At 36.6% G+C, this 14,227-nt stretch overlaps 2 protein-coding genes across 2 annotated transcripts in view; one reads left to right on the top strand and one right to left on the bottom strand.

Annotated features, from left to right (window-relative positions):
- LOC132117501 (protein sprouty homolog 4-like) overlaps positions 1 to 14,227 on the bottom strand; it is a 217,603-nt gene that overhangs the window by 57,916 nt on the left and 145,460 nt on the right. The window lies entirely within an intron of this gene.
- Positions 1 to 14,227, top strand: part of gabrb4 (gamma-aminobutyric acid type A receptor subunit beta4) — a 40,833-nt gene that overhangs the window by 11,266 nt on the left and 15,340 nt on the right. The window contains exon 3 of the mRNA XM_059526824.1: positions 12,127 to 12,194. Coding sequence (XP_059382807.1) covers positions 12,127 to 12,194 — 68 coding nt within the window. The remainder of the gene's footprint in view (positions 1 to 12,126; positions 12,195 to 14,227) is intronic.

Here is a 14,227-nt window from a genome sequence, read left to right as displayed (position 1 = left end):
CCCGGCCTTAGACAACAGTGTATGTGTGTGTGAGTTTGATGATATGTAGTCACTCTGATGGAACGAGCAAGCTGACACTTTTTCTTCAAGCTTAATGCATTGCTTTGCATTACATGCAACTGTCACAGGCAAGGTGCTGTGGATAAATCTTAACTTGAGAGCATGTTTATGTCTGTATGGTGTCTTAACACAGGCTAGAATGTTACTGTGATGTAAAATTTTCTGAGGCTTGTGTCAGAAAATGACATAAAGCTACCTAACAAACACATCTGACAAAATGGAGGATGTAGTGCTAGTCAAATAGAATTTATTCTTGGGGGTAGGGCATTGGAAATATGTCAAACCATATTCACTGGCTCCTACAAAATGCCAGGAAAAGGGACAAGCATGTGTCTGCTGTGTTTGAACTCCCCCAATGTTAGGGAAAGGGGAGCTATCATGCTGTTGTTTTCCACACAGGGTGCAAAAGAGTGAACTTGGCTAGCATCCGTCTCCTACCCTTCCAGTTTGAGCCCCTCACTCTGGAGACAGCACTTTACAGTAAATCTAGCTGTCATCGCCTCTAAAATGAGTTTTATGGTCTCAGATCCCGCCGTTAACAAAGCTTGAAATGGTGGCGACACATCCATAAAGCTGTGAACATGGACCCTTTTCCCTCAAGAATGAGGCTACTCTATGCCTTTGGTTTTTTCCATGTATCTTGATAATAAACTAGGTTGGAGTTACCACATAGATGCATTGGTGTTCTCTGCATGAATTACATTTTTAGTGGTTTTTGCTTAGGCAATAATAATATGCATCACTATTGCCAATTCTTCAGTTTTTGTTGTTGTTTTTGTTATGCTGGCAAAGTCTTTTATTACTCATTGCTATATTTACCATCAGACATAGATAATGTATCCCACAAATCAAAATACAATGTGTTGCGAGCAGTGTTCGGCATGTGATCATTCAGAAAATGTTCCCCACCCAAAAATTGACAATTCACTGCAATTTCTAGCTGAAATGAACACTCATGGTAATAACACATCAACAACTTTAATTCCTTTTCACACAAATTTTGATTACAGTGGCAGACTATTGATTAATAAAGACTTTTTACAGTTCACCTTGTACAAATTAGGCAAAATTGCAACCTTATAAAATGATGATTTCCCATGACAATGGCTTGAAAATGTTGTAGTTGGCTTTAGTTTTTAGTTTAGCAGGGTTTAGTGTAGATGGACATTTAATTTCCAAACTGCTGCAATACATTTGTAGATTCACATTCGTCTTTTTTAGATGGAACTGCACATGCTTTTAGTGCTGCTTGCTGGATATTTGTCGCAGAGAAATGTCATTTTGCATAAATGTTTTTCACATGAACCTGAGTTGCATTTCTTTTGTGTGTGAAACACAAAATAAGATATTTTGAGACACATTCTTCAATCATCTCCTTTTGTCTTCCACAGAAGAAAGTCAGGAATTGAATTGATGTGAAAATTCTTTTATCATTTATTCACCTATATTTTGGGATGAACTATTCCCTTAACATATCTGTCCACCTGAGGCAACCTGCTCTACCTAGAAAAAAAAAAACTTACATTTTTAAAATATTCTTCAATAATATTATTTTTAGTATCTTTCTTGTCTGAGAGCATGTGAATGATACTTCAAACCATGCGACTTGTTAGATACCAGACTTATTTTTGCCTCCCAGACAATAAAACTTGCAAAACTGTTCCACAGACATAAACTGAAGGAGACAACCAAGCAAAATGTAAGTTCCAGATTTATGGGTGGGTTTTATTTTTTGATTCAATAAGCAATCATATACAGTAGCAGCCACTTGACAACGACATAGAACATAGAAGCAAGTTGAAATACTCTGTTATGTTGTACATTACATCATGTTGCTGCAGTGGGTTTGTTCCCACCTAAGGTTTAGGTTGTCATGGACACCAGCGCATTCTCTAAATAGTTTGCACTTACTGCTAACACACCGCCATCTTGCAGACACTGGCTTCCATGAGGTCAGGCTAAATGGCTAGTGGTCGGCAACTAGCCATTAATGTCTGGCAGTAATTATTTTACACTTCTGTGCTAAATGTGTCATGCTTTATAGCTCTAAACAACTACTTCTTATAGGATCAGCACATTGCAGAGGTCAGCCGCCTGATAAATACAGTCACAAGTTAAATTACTTTTTTGGAAACATTGATTGGCATGTGCTATAGATGTGTTCAACCATAGTGTTGCTCACACAGGAGACACAGGTTGGAATCTGAACTGTGCTGTGTCTTGTAAAAAGAAAGTAAATGTTATTGATACAATTTATAGGGTGAATGCCAGACATTTTCACTTGACCCCCTCATCAATACTTATGAATGAAAATAAAATAACTATTGAATAAAAATTTTATGTTATTTTATTTGTATACATGTGTTTTTGATTTCGTCTGAATTGATTTGGGGGTGAAATATGACCTGGACACGTTTTTGTGAGATTCACTCAAGTGTGCCACACACATCTTGATAAGTTAACCCAAAACCTTTGTATCCCCATCTGCTGTCTGGTATAGGTTATAAACCCTGCCTTCTCCATGTAATGAATGGGGCATAAGCCAAAAAAATAAATAAAATCTAATTACACTTCAAATATATTTTCCAAAAGATGGTTTCCATTAATTTAGGTAGTTCCTCTCAAACTGATCTATGTTCAAGTGTTTGTTTTTCGTAAACGTTTGCTTTTAATAAGTTATTTTATGCTATAAAAATGGGGTGTGGTGTCATGATTGTAAGTTTGTGACTCAGGCTCTGAATGAATCATTAGTGAGCAGACTCGGGCTCCAAAACAATGACTACTGTGCAGACTCGCGCTCCAGATGAATCTCTACTGCGCAGATTCAGGCTCCAAACAATTGCTACTGCTCAGAATCGGGCTCCAAATGAATCACTACTGCTCAGACTCCTGCTCTATAAGATTCACTACTGCTCATACTCAAGCTCCAACTGAATCACTACTGCACAGACTCTGGCTCCAAATGAATCACTACTGCTCAGACTCAAGCTCCAAATAATTCAATGCTGCGCAGACCCGGGCTCCAAATGACGTCATTGGAGCAAGATGACAGTGGCTATAATGGGACATGTTGGCTACACTTTTCTAAGGAAGTAGAGATATGTCTAATTTACCCCATTACCCACATGATGCCCACGTAGTCCAGTTATATTCCAGTAGAAAATTAGCTCATCCTGAGAAAAGAGATACTAGTGATAAAATGCAAAGACCCCCCAAACAGCTAAGTTATGGGTCTGATAAACCTTCATGACTCAAAGTGTCCTGCGACCACACTGTGCCTCACAGGGGACACACTCCCATATCCAAGGACAACTGCACACTGCAAAATCTCCCCTAATTGCTGACATCTCTCCCAGCTGGCATAAAGTCTCTTAATTAATAATGAATACACCTACAATGCTCCAGCTAGTTTCCCTATTAATTAACTTAACTCCTGCAAGCAGCCACACTGCTTCTCTCCCATGTGCCGATGCTTAAAAGAAAAGGGTCCTTTTTGGCGTGTGTGGGCTGAACACGCATCAACGCTGGATGCAAAAGTAGCGCGCATTCAGCACAAAAGTGCAGCATTGTCAGAGCGGGGCGATAAATGGACGAGCACTGCACAAATGATCTCTATCCCGATGAGCAGAGAATGCCTTCTGATTTATGGGGAGAGAGCCGGTCGAACAGAAAATGCTTGAGGAGGCTGTTCCTTTCGCATCCTGTCTCGCTGCAGTCCTCTTTTACTAGAGGAACGTGCTTTGTATGTGCGTGTTTGGCGGTTATGCTTGGAAGGAGAATGAAGAGGCCTATTAGCAGGCACATAAGCATAGAAAGCACACTTCATTGTTCTCCTACAAACCACATGTTTTTGCAGCTATGACGAGACAGGCTGCAGGTGAAGGCGCAACACAATAACGCACATCCCCACGGGACCCTCTTCGCACCCCCAGTGATGGATGGGGAAGACTAGTCCTTGGGATTCAGGAGGGATCTGTCAAGGACAGGATACGGCCCTGTGATTGTCTCAGATAAATACACAGTGAAAGACATGTCATTTATCGCAGGGCCTGAGATGGATGCGACTGGCTCAATGGCCAGGAAGCATGTTTGAAAACCCATTTCATTATTATACCTCAAAAGAGCCATTGGGAACCATTGACCTTCCGGATTATGTTAGAACAACTGACTCGCTGTCGAACACTCAGAATGCTAAATGCTCATTTGCCCTTTTTTTAAGATTATCACTACTTTGTATTTTTGTCCAATGGTGTATAATTAATAAATAATATGCTATGTGTAAGTTAATACAGTCATGCATTTTAGATGCAATATTGCCAATATCAACTGTAAATAGTTCTGTTGAAAATAATGAAAGTAATTCCAAAAAATTCACAGCAAAACTCGAAGTCGAAGATCATCACATAGTGGTGTTTCTAACGAATAAGGTGAGTCAATCATTTAATGAGCCGTGCATTAAGACAGTCACTTGCTATTTCTGTATGAATTAGCCATTTTTCATAATTAATTAAGACTAGACAGAACATGTTTAGTTTTGTATTCAAAGTAACATTTCACATTTTTGTGTTCCGTATAGTTGGTATTATAAAACATTAATCTCAGAACATTAAACATTTTGAGATTTCAAGATTTCAACGTTTCAAGATCTTTAAAGTCATAGGTATTAGGTACAATGAAAGTCTTGTTTTGTTATCTCCTCAAGAAAAAGAGTGGGCAGAAGGGGAACAGACAATGAATTCTAAAGACAAAAAATATAAAGACCATGCAATAAATACAAGAAAATGCATTTTGTACATATAAATGCCACTTTAGATGCAGCTTTGCAGTGCAAAGGTGGATTTTGTTGATACTGATTTTATTTGATTTGTAACATACCAAATCAATGGTATTATGTAATTGTAACTGTATTTATATTTTATTGTACTATATCCTAGTGCCCTATTATTCTAATTGCATTTATTGAAGAAATTTTAGAATTTACTTGAAAGTTTTGAAAAGTTGCCCTTATAGGTTGCCTATACAGTAGGTTTGGGATTGTTTTTCAATTTTCACCCTGGCTTCACTGAATTCTGCAAAGTGCCCTCTTTTTTGTGTTTTAGAAATGGCCACCCTGTTCAACATGGACTCTTTTTAAAATGTACCTCGTTCCCCTTAATATGCAGACACAAATGTAAATGTCGATTTACCGGCAAATTGTAACACTTTTTAAGTGTCCTGAATTTATGGGATTATAAATGAAGGATATTTTTTGGTCACCATTAGCTTAGTTCTTAAACCATTACCTCAAAACCATCCTGCCAATGAACAGTCCCTACACTACTATAATGACTGCATTACTCACACAGCTTATTTCTTTGTATATACTGTGTTTTGTTTGAAATATATCGGAAAAAGCTAAGTATAGTCCTGAAAGTCTTCTGCAGGTTGACGCAGTTCGGCTAGGTGTTTCTTCTTCTTGCTGATGTGTGTTTCTGCAAATGTGCAGAGCCATATGGCTGCTTGCTGAGTTTCGTAAAACTTGCAGAACTGTACACATTTATCTCTTTGTTCTGGGCTCTGAGTCTGTAGAGCGCTTTAATTCATCAAAGTCTGTCAGTATCACAAAGTTGTTTTGTTTGCAACAGATACACAAATTACCTCTCCAAATGTCCATTAATGCTGAAGTACTATTAAGTAAAGAAAATAATTGAAACTATTGAATTATTTGTTTTTTATATAAACTATACGAAAAAACTAAAACAAAAACAAAAAAACAGTGTCACAGCCATGACTAAACGTCAGCCAAAATATAGAAAGTGATGACCATTTTTTCAAATCAATGCATGTGACACTTTCTACAAATTGAGTACAAAACAGGGACTTCAAAAAATTAGGTTTAAGCTAAAATAATTTTTAGCTGTTATATTTCCTTCTTAGATTTTTTTTTTTTTTTTTTTTGCTCGTTCTTACAAAAATAATGAAAACTCATGTTTTGTGTGATTTTGTTCTACCAATAGACTCTAAATGACATGGCTATTATCAGCCTGCTGTATAGTTAGTGTTCTTTTTAGTGTAGGTGATTCCTATGACTACTTTAGCATAATAAATACGTTGCTAGTTGTGACTCACCACATCCAGAGACTTTTAAATGTCAACAATGTGTTAATAGCTATAAATGTCAGGTAGAGGAACATATAAGTATTCTTCACATGCGAACGCTTCATGTTTTAAACATGTGCCTGGAACGTCTCTTCATATATGTGTCCAATCCTCAGTGTTCCATCTCTAATAATGTATGTTCCTCATTTGACAAAAGGACACGATGCCAACGTTAGGCCATTCATGAGAGGGAAAAAATGAAGCAGATTGAATACAATGTATGAAAAGCACAGTGTCTCTCGTTGCAATGTAAGGGTGACAATGCGGCCTCGTTGCTATGGAACCCCTCTGTTGCTAAGTAATGAGTTGATGATTAGAATATTGAATCGGGTGGAAGAGTGGTATTTTCTTCGCCACTCTATTTCTCCATGTATGGTGCTGTGCGTGACTGCGTTGATGAAAAGCATGCGGGCTTGTGCTTACTCTAATTCACATGCAATTGCAAACATTTATCTATAAAATGCTTAGAAATGTATTAATATATTATTTATAGGAACATCTATGTCTATCTTTCTATCTATCTCTCTCTCTCTCTCTCTCTCTCTCTATATATATATATATATATATATACATATACACACACACATGACACATGTTTGTTTTTGTGAAAAGTGGGTACATCCCATAGGTGTAATGGTTTTTATACTGTACAAACTGTATATTCTATGGCCCTTCACCAACCCTACACCTAACCCTCACAGGAAACTTTGTGCATTTTTACTTTCACAAAAAAACTCATTCTGTATGGTTTATAAGCGTTTGGAAAAATGGGGACATGGGTTATGTCCTCATAAGTCACCCTCTCCTTGTAATACCTGTGTCATACCCATGTCATTATACAGAGTTGTGTCTGACATCTTCAGAATGAAACAGAATGCTTCACAGCAAATGCAGAAAGATGCAATAGCCCTGCAAGACCCTTTAGCTTCAGTAGAGGGTGCTGTAAGGCACCTCAAATAGTCCTACCTATGGTAAGGGACTCCTGAACCATAGGTATGTGTTTGTTTAGCACAAACGGAGACATATTTATATTATGCTCCGTTATGCCATGAGAGCTCATCAACTTTTGAACTAATTGGGGCGATACATTCTTGGCAGTCCGCTGTTATGCCGAAGACTTGCGGCTATACATCACCCAGATCGACTGCTGTGAGCTTCCTTCACCCCCCACCAGTAAGCACTTTCAGCTCTCTCCTAAGGAAAGAGGTTCAACACAAACGCTAGACATTACCGTCATCATTACCTGCAGGAGAGATACATTGCTGTGTCAGTGAAAATCTGCTTAGGGAAAAAGCAGTGACCCATGAGAATTCAGCCCGGGACACAGCATCCTTGGCACTTGTGTTCCGTCAGAACTGCTATTTTGGCTGTTTCTAGACGTTTTTCTCTTTTTTTGCTGTGTCGGGGCCTGGCTCCATGTGATCTGGCCTTGGTTTAGCAAAACAAAGGCATTGGGGGAGAAAAGTAGTCTTCTGAATGGAGATAGCTTCTCTAGAGAAGCCACCTGTCTTACATTTGTCATTTAAATATGTATACAGATGATGGTGCCATCTGTTAGAGCAGTTGGAGAGGGAAAAATTGGTGGAAATGCACTGAATTCCTGAGGCGGCGGAAAGAAAGAAAGAAAGAAAGAAAGAAAGGGGGATGTACAGGTGCCACAGAGCATTAACCAAATACATCCAATATTCAAAAGGAGCAATGCCATTTTGTGTTCTCTGTGTTTCTTTAGACAAAGCTTTGCATCATGCGCTTTCATTTAAATGTCATTATATGCTGTCGAAATGCATTCCTGATGAATGGCCTTTTTTCTTTCTATTATCAAATCAGAGAAAAGATTCCCAGATCAGTGCAAGTTAAGTCAGTCACACAGAATGTGTGTGTAATGATAAAAACTCCGTAATCTTCGGAAAGAAGGAGGCGGGAACCGGCGGACAATCAAATAAAGACTTTAATAACAAAATAAACACAAAACAGCGCAACAGCCCCTCGCGGACAACTGTCGCACACAAATAAAAATCAAAACACAAACTAAAACCCAGGCCTGGTCCTCTCTCGTCCTTCACTGTCGTCGCTCCTGTTTTATATCCTTCCATCTCCTCCGTGGGACTCGAGACCGGTGGGTCGAACAAGTGTCGTTCATCTCCAATCACTCCACCGGCCTCGCTCCTGTTCCCGCGGCTCTCGGCCCCGCCCCACTCGTCACAGTGTGGGATAATATTGATTATGGCAAACTGGTCTCTTGTCTCTCTTTATCCTTAAAAAAGCAAAAATATGGGTTATAGTGAAGCACTTACAAAAGCCAATTTGTAAACAATATTCAAAATTGTCACTATTTTAGTAGTATAGCCGCTTGATATAAACAGTATGCATTATAGCAGAATTTAAGTGTGAAAGAAAAAACATATAACATATAACACTAATATTTTCTGTCAAAACCATTGTTGCAGCTTTGTTGTCTTGAGAACACAAATCCATAAACACCTTTATAGCTCAAATAATACACTAGTTTTGACATTATTATTATAAATAAAATTATAAACATCACATTTATACTTCATGAATGTAAGTGTCTTAGCAAACATTATGCCACCAATGCTGAGCTTATCTTTTACTGAAACCAAATTTTTAATTGACAAACTTTTTAATGACAAACAGATTTCAGACTTTTCAGCCATTGGTTGAGCCAATGGCGTACATTTCAGGGGAATCAGCCAACCAATGGCTAATTTATAGCTGCCTCTGTATATTAAACCAGCATGGGAAAACATATTCCAACATAAAAACAATTACATGCAATATACACAGCTTTAAAAAAACATTTTTGCATTTCATGCCCTCTTTGTTATCTTTTCCTTTGCTTAGTCGACCTGAAAAACTGCTTATGCCTAGTTTGTAGTAAACTGAATTTGGTTGTTATTATTAGGAGCATTTAAATTTTTTTTTTTTTTTACATATTTACTGTAAATCATGTTCACAAGAAATTCTACTTATTTATTTATTTTATTTTTTGTTTGTTTTTCATTTATTCATTAATTCACCAAAAATAATATACTGTATATTTTATCATAGATATACAGCATTCCAAAAAGTGAGCTTTTACTTTTTACAATTTATGAATATGTAGTGCTCTGGTACTTACCAGTGATGTAAACATTCAAATAAAGAAGATACAATACATTTACAATACAAAAGTTGTTCTAAAACCTTTGTACAGGTATATTGTGTTAGCCTGTACCAAACACATTCCTCCATGTGTCTTGGGTTCAATTAAAGACTCAAGCAGCTGAAATCTAAGAAGGGACTGGCAGACAATCTCAAGATCTTTTACTCCTAAGAAGCTTCACCTACAGGACCTACATCGTTCACTCATAAACAGAAATTGCCTAAAAAGTAGACCAGCCCTTTTTAGGCAACTGAGTTCTAAACACTCAACAGACTAAATGTGGTTTTGGAAATACATGACAGCATGTCACAGATACTCTTGAACATCTTGAACCCGGAACATTCTTTTAAGCTTTTAAGGCAGCACAAGTGTTTATAAGGAAGATGGCTAACATTCACAGCACTTCCTTATGATCGGACTAGTAGGAGAGTAGGCCAAAATAGTTTTATCTGTTACAGGGCAGCATTCTCCAATGTTCCTTTGTTTCATGGAAGCCCGGGTCAAAAATATGTAGCGGCAGGAGTGTGTGGAAAACTTCAGGCTTCACTGTTTATAACTAACCAATGAATGTACTTTGACATCTCCTGGGAAAATTCTTGCTGGTTGCCTTCACAAAGCGCACAGGAAAATAGCTCCATTTTTTCCTTTGCTCCGCAAGCGCCGTTTCTCTCTCTTTCTCTCCCTTTTCTGATTTTATGAGTTGGGGTGAGAGAGTAAAGGAACTGCGGGCATTTAAGAGTGAGGCGGGACGTCGTGCAAACATGTCAGCAGTGAAAAGATAGGGGGTGAAATGTACCACTGCACAAAGAAGATGGAGAGGATACACAGAGAGATGGAAGAGTGCACTCTCAGTCAAGTGCTCAGTTAGTAAATATTTCAAAACTGCAGTCAAAAGAACGATGCTTTTTTTCTTTCTTTCTACAGTGGGTCTGGATGACATCTTAGAGATATTTTTAAGACAGCACAGAAGATGGATGACAAACAAAGGAAATCTCAGAAAATATACTGTAAAAAAAATGAATATGAAAAACTTTAAGGAATAGTAAAATGTACAAAAAAAGTATATATTAGCAGAATTTTGAATCAAATTGAATAGGGGAACAAACAACTGATTCCCTTATGAATCTATCATATGTGAATATGTCAAGGAGATCATTTGGATGTTCTTAACCTTGTTTTTCTAATTCACTGGCGAATGTTAGTCCAAATATATTATTGATTGATTTATTGATTGATTGATTGAGTCATTCATTCATTCTTTTTTTTGTTTTAGTTTTTTTTACTTTGTAGTCTTAAAAAATGGAATCAATTTATCTGTCTCTGACATGATTTTTTTTCCCTATAAATACTATAAATAAATATATATATATATATATATATATATATATATATATATATATATATATATATATATATATATATATATATATATATATATATATATATATTTTTTTTTTTTTTTTTTTTTTTTTTTTTGCTGTACCTAACCAGTGGTTTTGTTGACTGACGATGGCAAAATGATTCAGCAATAAAGAATAAGGCCCATTTAACATTCACATTGTAGTGGTTGTAAATGTTTCCCAAGCTTTGACTAACCCCTCTCCGTCAAGGCAAATGCCATATTTAGTAAATTAGTCATGCAGAGTTTTTGAAGTAGATGTATTTATGTGTAAAGGTTTAATACTTAAAACCTTAGATTGCTGTGCTTACGTTTAAAAATCAATTCCCAATTTATATATGAACCTATCAAAGGAAGGCATATTAGCACACGTTTCCATTACAGATTTGTAATTTATGTATTACTTGTAAAAGTATTGTGAAATGACATCATTTCCATTAACCAATGTTAAGAACTAAAAAAATTTTTTTTTGCCAATCGCGATAAACGGGTTTGGATGGGATTTTGACAGATTTTGGCTATATTTATTCAAAGGAGGCATATGCCTGTATCTTTACAGAAGCAGCACAGATAGAAAAAACATTTCCATTGCAATTTTTCCGCATGGCCTGAAAAACCACCTCATAAATGTGAACTCATTTGGGAGTTTTTGTGTTTCCAATAGGTGTATTTTCAATTGGCAAGTTCAATTTGCGTAATTTTGAAGGGTAATGGAAAGATGCCTACTATTTGAGGTAAACGCTTTGTCTAAATAATGAATGTCATGACTAATTCTGGCACATTGTCATGCATTTTTTCTTTGTAGCTTTGTGGTCTATGCTTTATTCTATTTTTGTGGAGCCTTTTGTAACACAGGCGTTCTCACTTGCACCCACAAAAAAGTCAAACTCCGCCAATGTTTACAAGATTGTTTGTCTCATAATAATCTCAGTCTCAGACCGCACACCCACAGCTGTTCACTGACCGTCTGATGCATATAGCACAAATAACTGGAAAGCTTTTTCCTTATTTTTTGGCAAGCAATATTCTGATTAGTGAGATTTATAAAACTTCTAGAGTAAGAGCTCAGAATGAAGAATGTTCGGAAACATGTTCTGGGTCGATACAATGAGAACAGAAGGAAATAATCACTGGAAAGTTTACCTCTTAAGTGTCTTTTGGAAGCACTTAGTACCAAATGAAATACAGTAGATATCCACAAGTTGATGTGTATTTGGCTTTCTTGTGTCTGTGAAAAGGTCTCCACTTTTCTGTTTAGATTCTTGTTTTGTTACTCATTGTAGATACACTTCTTATGATGTTGCCACAATGCAATGATGTTGTAATTGCCTAAACTTTTCTCTCTCTTTGTTTTTCTTTTCTTTAGGTCCTCCAGTCATTGTGGGAATGAGTATAAATATTGCCAGTATTGACTCCATTTCAGAAGTCAACATGGTTAGTAACATTAATTTGGCATTATTCATTGTGAATACTGTTGTGGTTGATTGTTGTTAGACTGTTGTAACTTCATGAATAGCTCTGTAAAATATATCAACATATTATTTGATTTAATGTGTTCAATTATTGTTCTACACTATAAGAAAAACAACTAATGTCCTTACAAAAAATTGCAGGAAATATTCAGACATTTCCTTCAACTTTTAAACTATACAATGCAATGTGCAATTAAAAATTTAAAAATTTAATACAGTACACTGGGACGTATTTATACAGACTTTTTTGAGTATAAATTAGCCATTTACTGAATAACGTAGCTGTGTTTCTTTATAAACATACAATATGTTAATAATCTGTCCTACTGAGTCTTCAAGGTGTTACGTATGAAAATGATCAGTATGCATATGTATAACTGCAGTCATGACCAATTATGTAGCATCAGTAGACCTTTTGGCTCGGGACCATCACCTCAAGTTAAACACCACCCTGGAGCCCTTAAAAAGCAGTTTACTTAAAGAGCAGTCGTCTAAATTTGTGCTGACAAGTCTCTATACATACTTACCATGGAGACCCCATGCAGACTTACTGCATTCATCATTTCTTCATGCAGAGTCAGGGACTTTGGTTTTATTAGCACCTCGGCTTCAATGACTGTGGCCTGAATCCATAAAGTACCCCAGAGAGGAAGTGCTGCACCTGGATCGGTTTTCCTCAGGTTACTGTGGGATAATAAGGGGTTGACAGCAGGAAACATGATCCTAGATTAGATTTCTTATTGGGAAATTTTCAAAGAACGGCAGAAAAATAAAGCTGCTTCCATATTAGTTTGATTGCTTGGTCCTAACTAGAGCTCTTTTCCCTGCAGATCTCTTTTTTTAAACTCTATTTCGGGTCTTAACCATGATACGATTTAATACACCTTTTTAATTTTTTATATTGGTCTAATCAATAATCATGGTTTTTGATTCATTAAAACCTGTTTTTGATTAGTTTGGGGGGGGTTAGGGGTAAGCATAAAAACACTTCCAATTAAATTAAATTAAATTAAATTAAATTAAATTAAATTAAATTAAATTAAATTAAATTAAATTAAATTAAATTAAATTAAATTAAATAATGACACCACACATTATTATTTATTATTTTTATTATTACACTTTGAGAAAAGACTGGAGACAGCAGTAATGAGGAAATTCTTTATATACAGTATATAAATTGTGACTGGAAACATGGAAAGATGTAAATTGCTCATCATACAGAGCATTTTGCTTCTGTGATTAAGAGATGATTAGGAGGAAAATCAGAGGTCATGTCAACCTGTCAAGTGGGCTTGGGTGCGACCCTCTGTGTCAATTAGATGGCTGAACTTATGGCACTTGTGGGGACTTCAGTTCCCAGAAGCCCCTAAAGCATGCCGTGTCCTCATCATCAAGCATCGCAGGCAGCAGTCTTCACCCGACTAAAATAAACCCAGCCGAGCAGATGTGTGAACAGAAGACACTGTGCTCAGAATGCATTAGCTCCTCATTTTTAGGAAACAAATTTCCCTTTTATTTTTTTCCTTCACGGAAAAAAATCATAACTAAACGCTTCTTTCAAAGATGTACTTTGAAGATTATATATGGGGAAAGTTCATTTTTACAGCTCTGACATTTCTCGCTGTCCAGTTTTGCCTCTGAGAAAAAGGTTGATGAGGCAATCAAAATGGAGTAGAAAATTGGCTGCTGGTTAAATATATGTGCGTTTAAGTGTTCCAGGGAAGTTCCTAGAAGTTGTAATTACACTGTGATGTGCGTTAGAGTGATTTCAGGCAGAATTAAACAGACATTAGGCAATATATACTGTATGTATTTCACTTCAGACAGGTAGTTTTTTTTTCAGTTTTTTTTTTTTAGCAAAAGTACACTAAAATGAATTTTTAAACGATGTTGTGACATTGCTGATTGGCCCAAACTATTCACTAGTGACAGGCCAGAACAGTGACACTAAGGGTTAACTGCAAAGAAATATACATCCATAGTCCATTGTAA

Source organism: Carassius carassius, chromosome 36, assembly GCF_963082965.1.
Source record: "Carassius carassius chromosome 36, fCarCar2.1, whole genome shotgun sequence".
NCBI lineage: Eukaryota > Metazoa > Chordata > Actinopteri > Cypriniformes > Cyprinidae > Carassius > Carassius carassius.
This window is presented reverse-complemented; position numbering and strand designations above follow the sequence as displayed.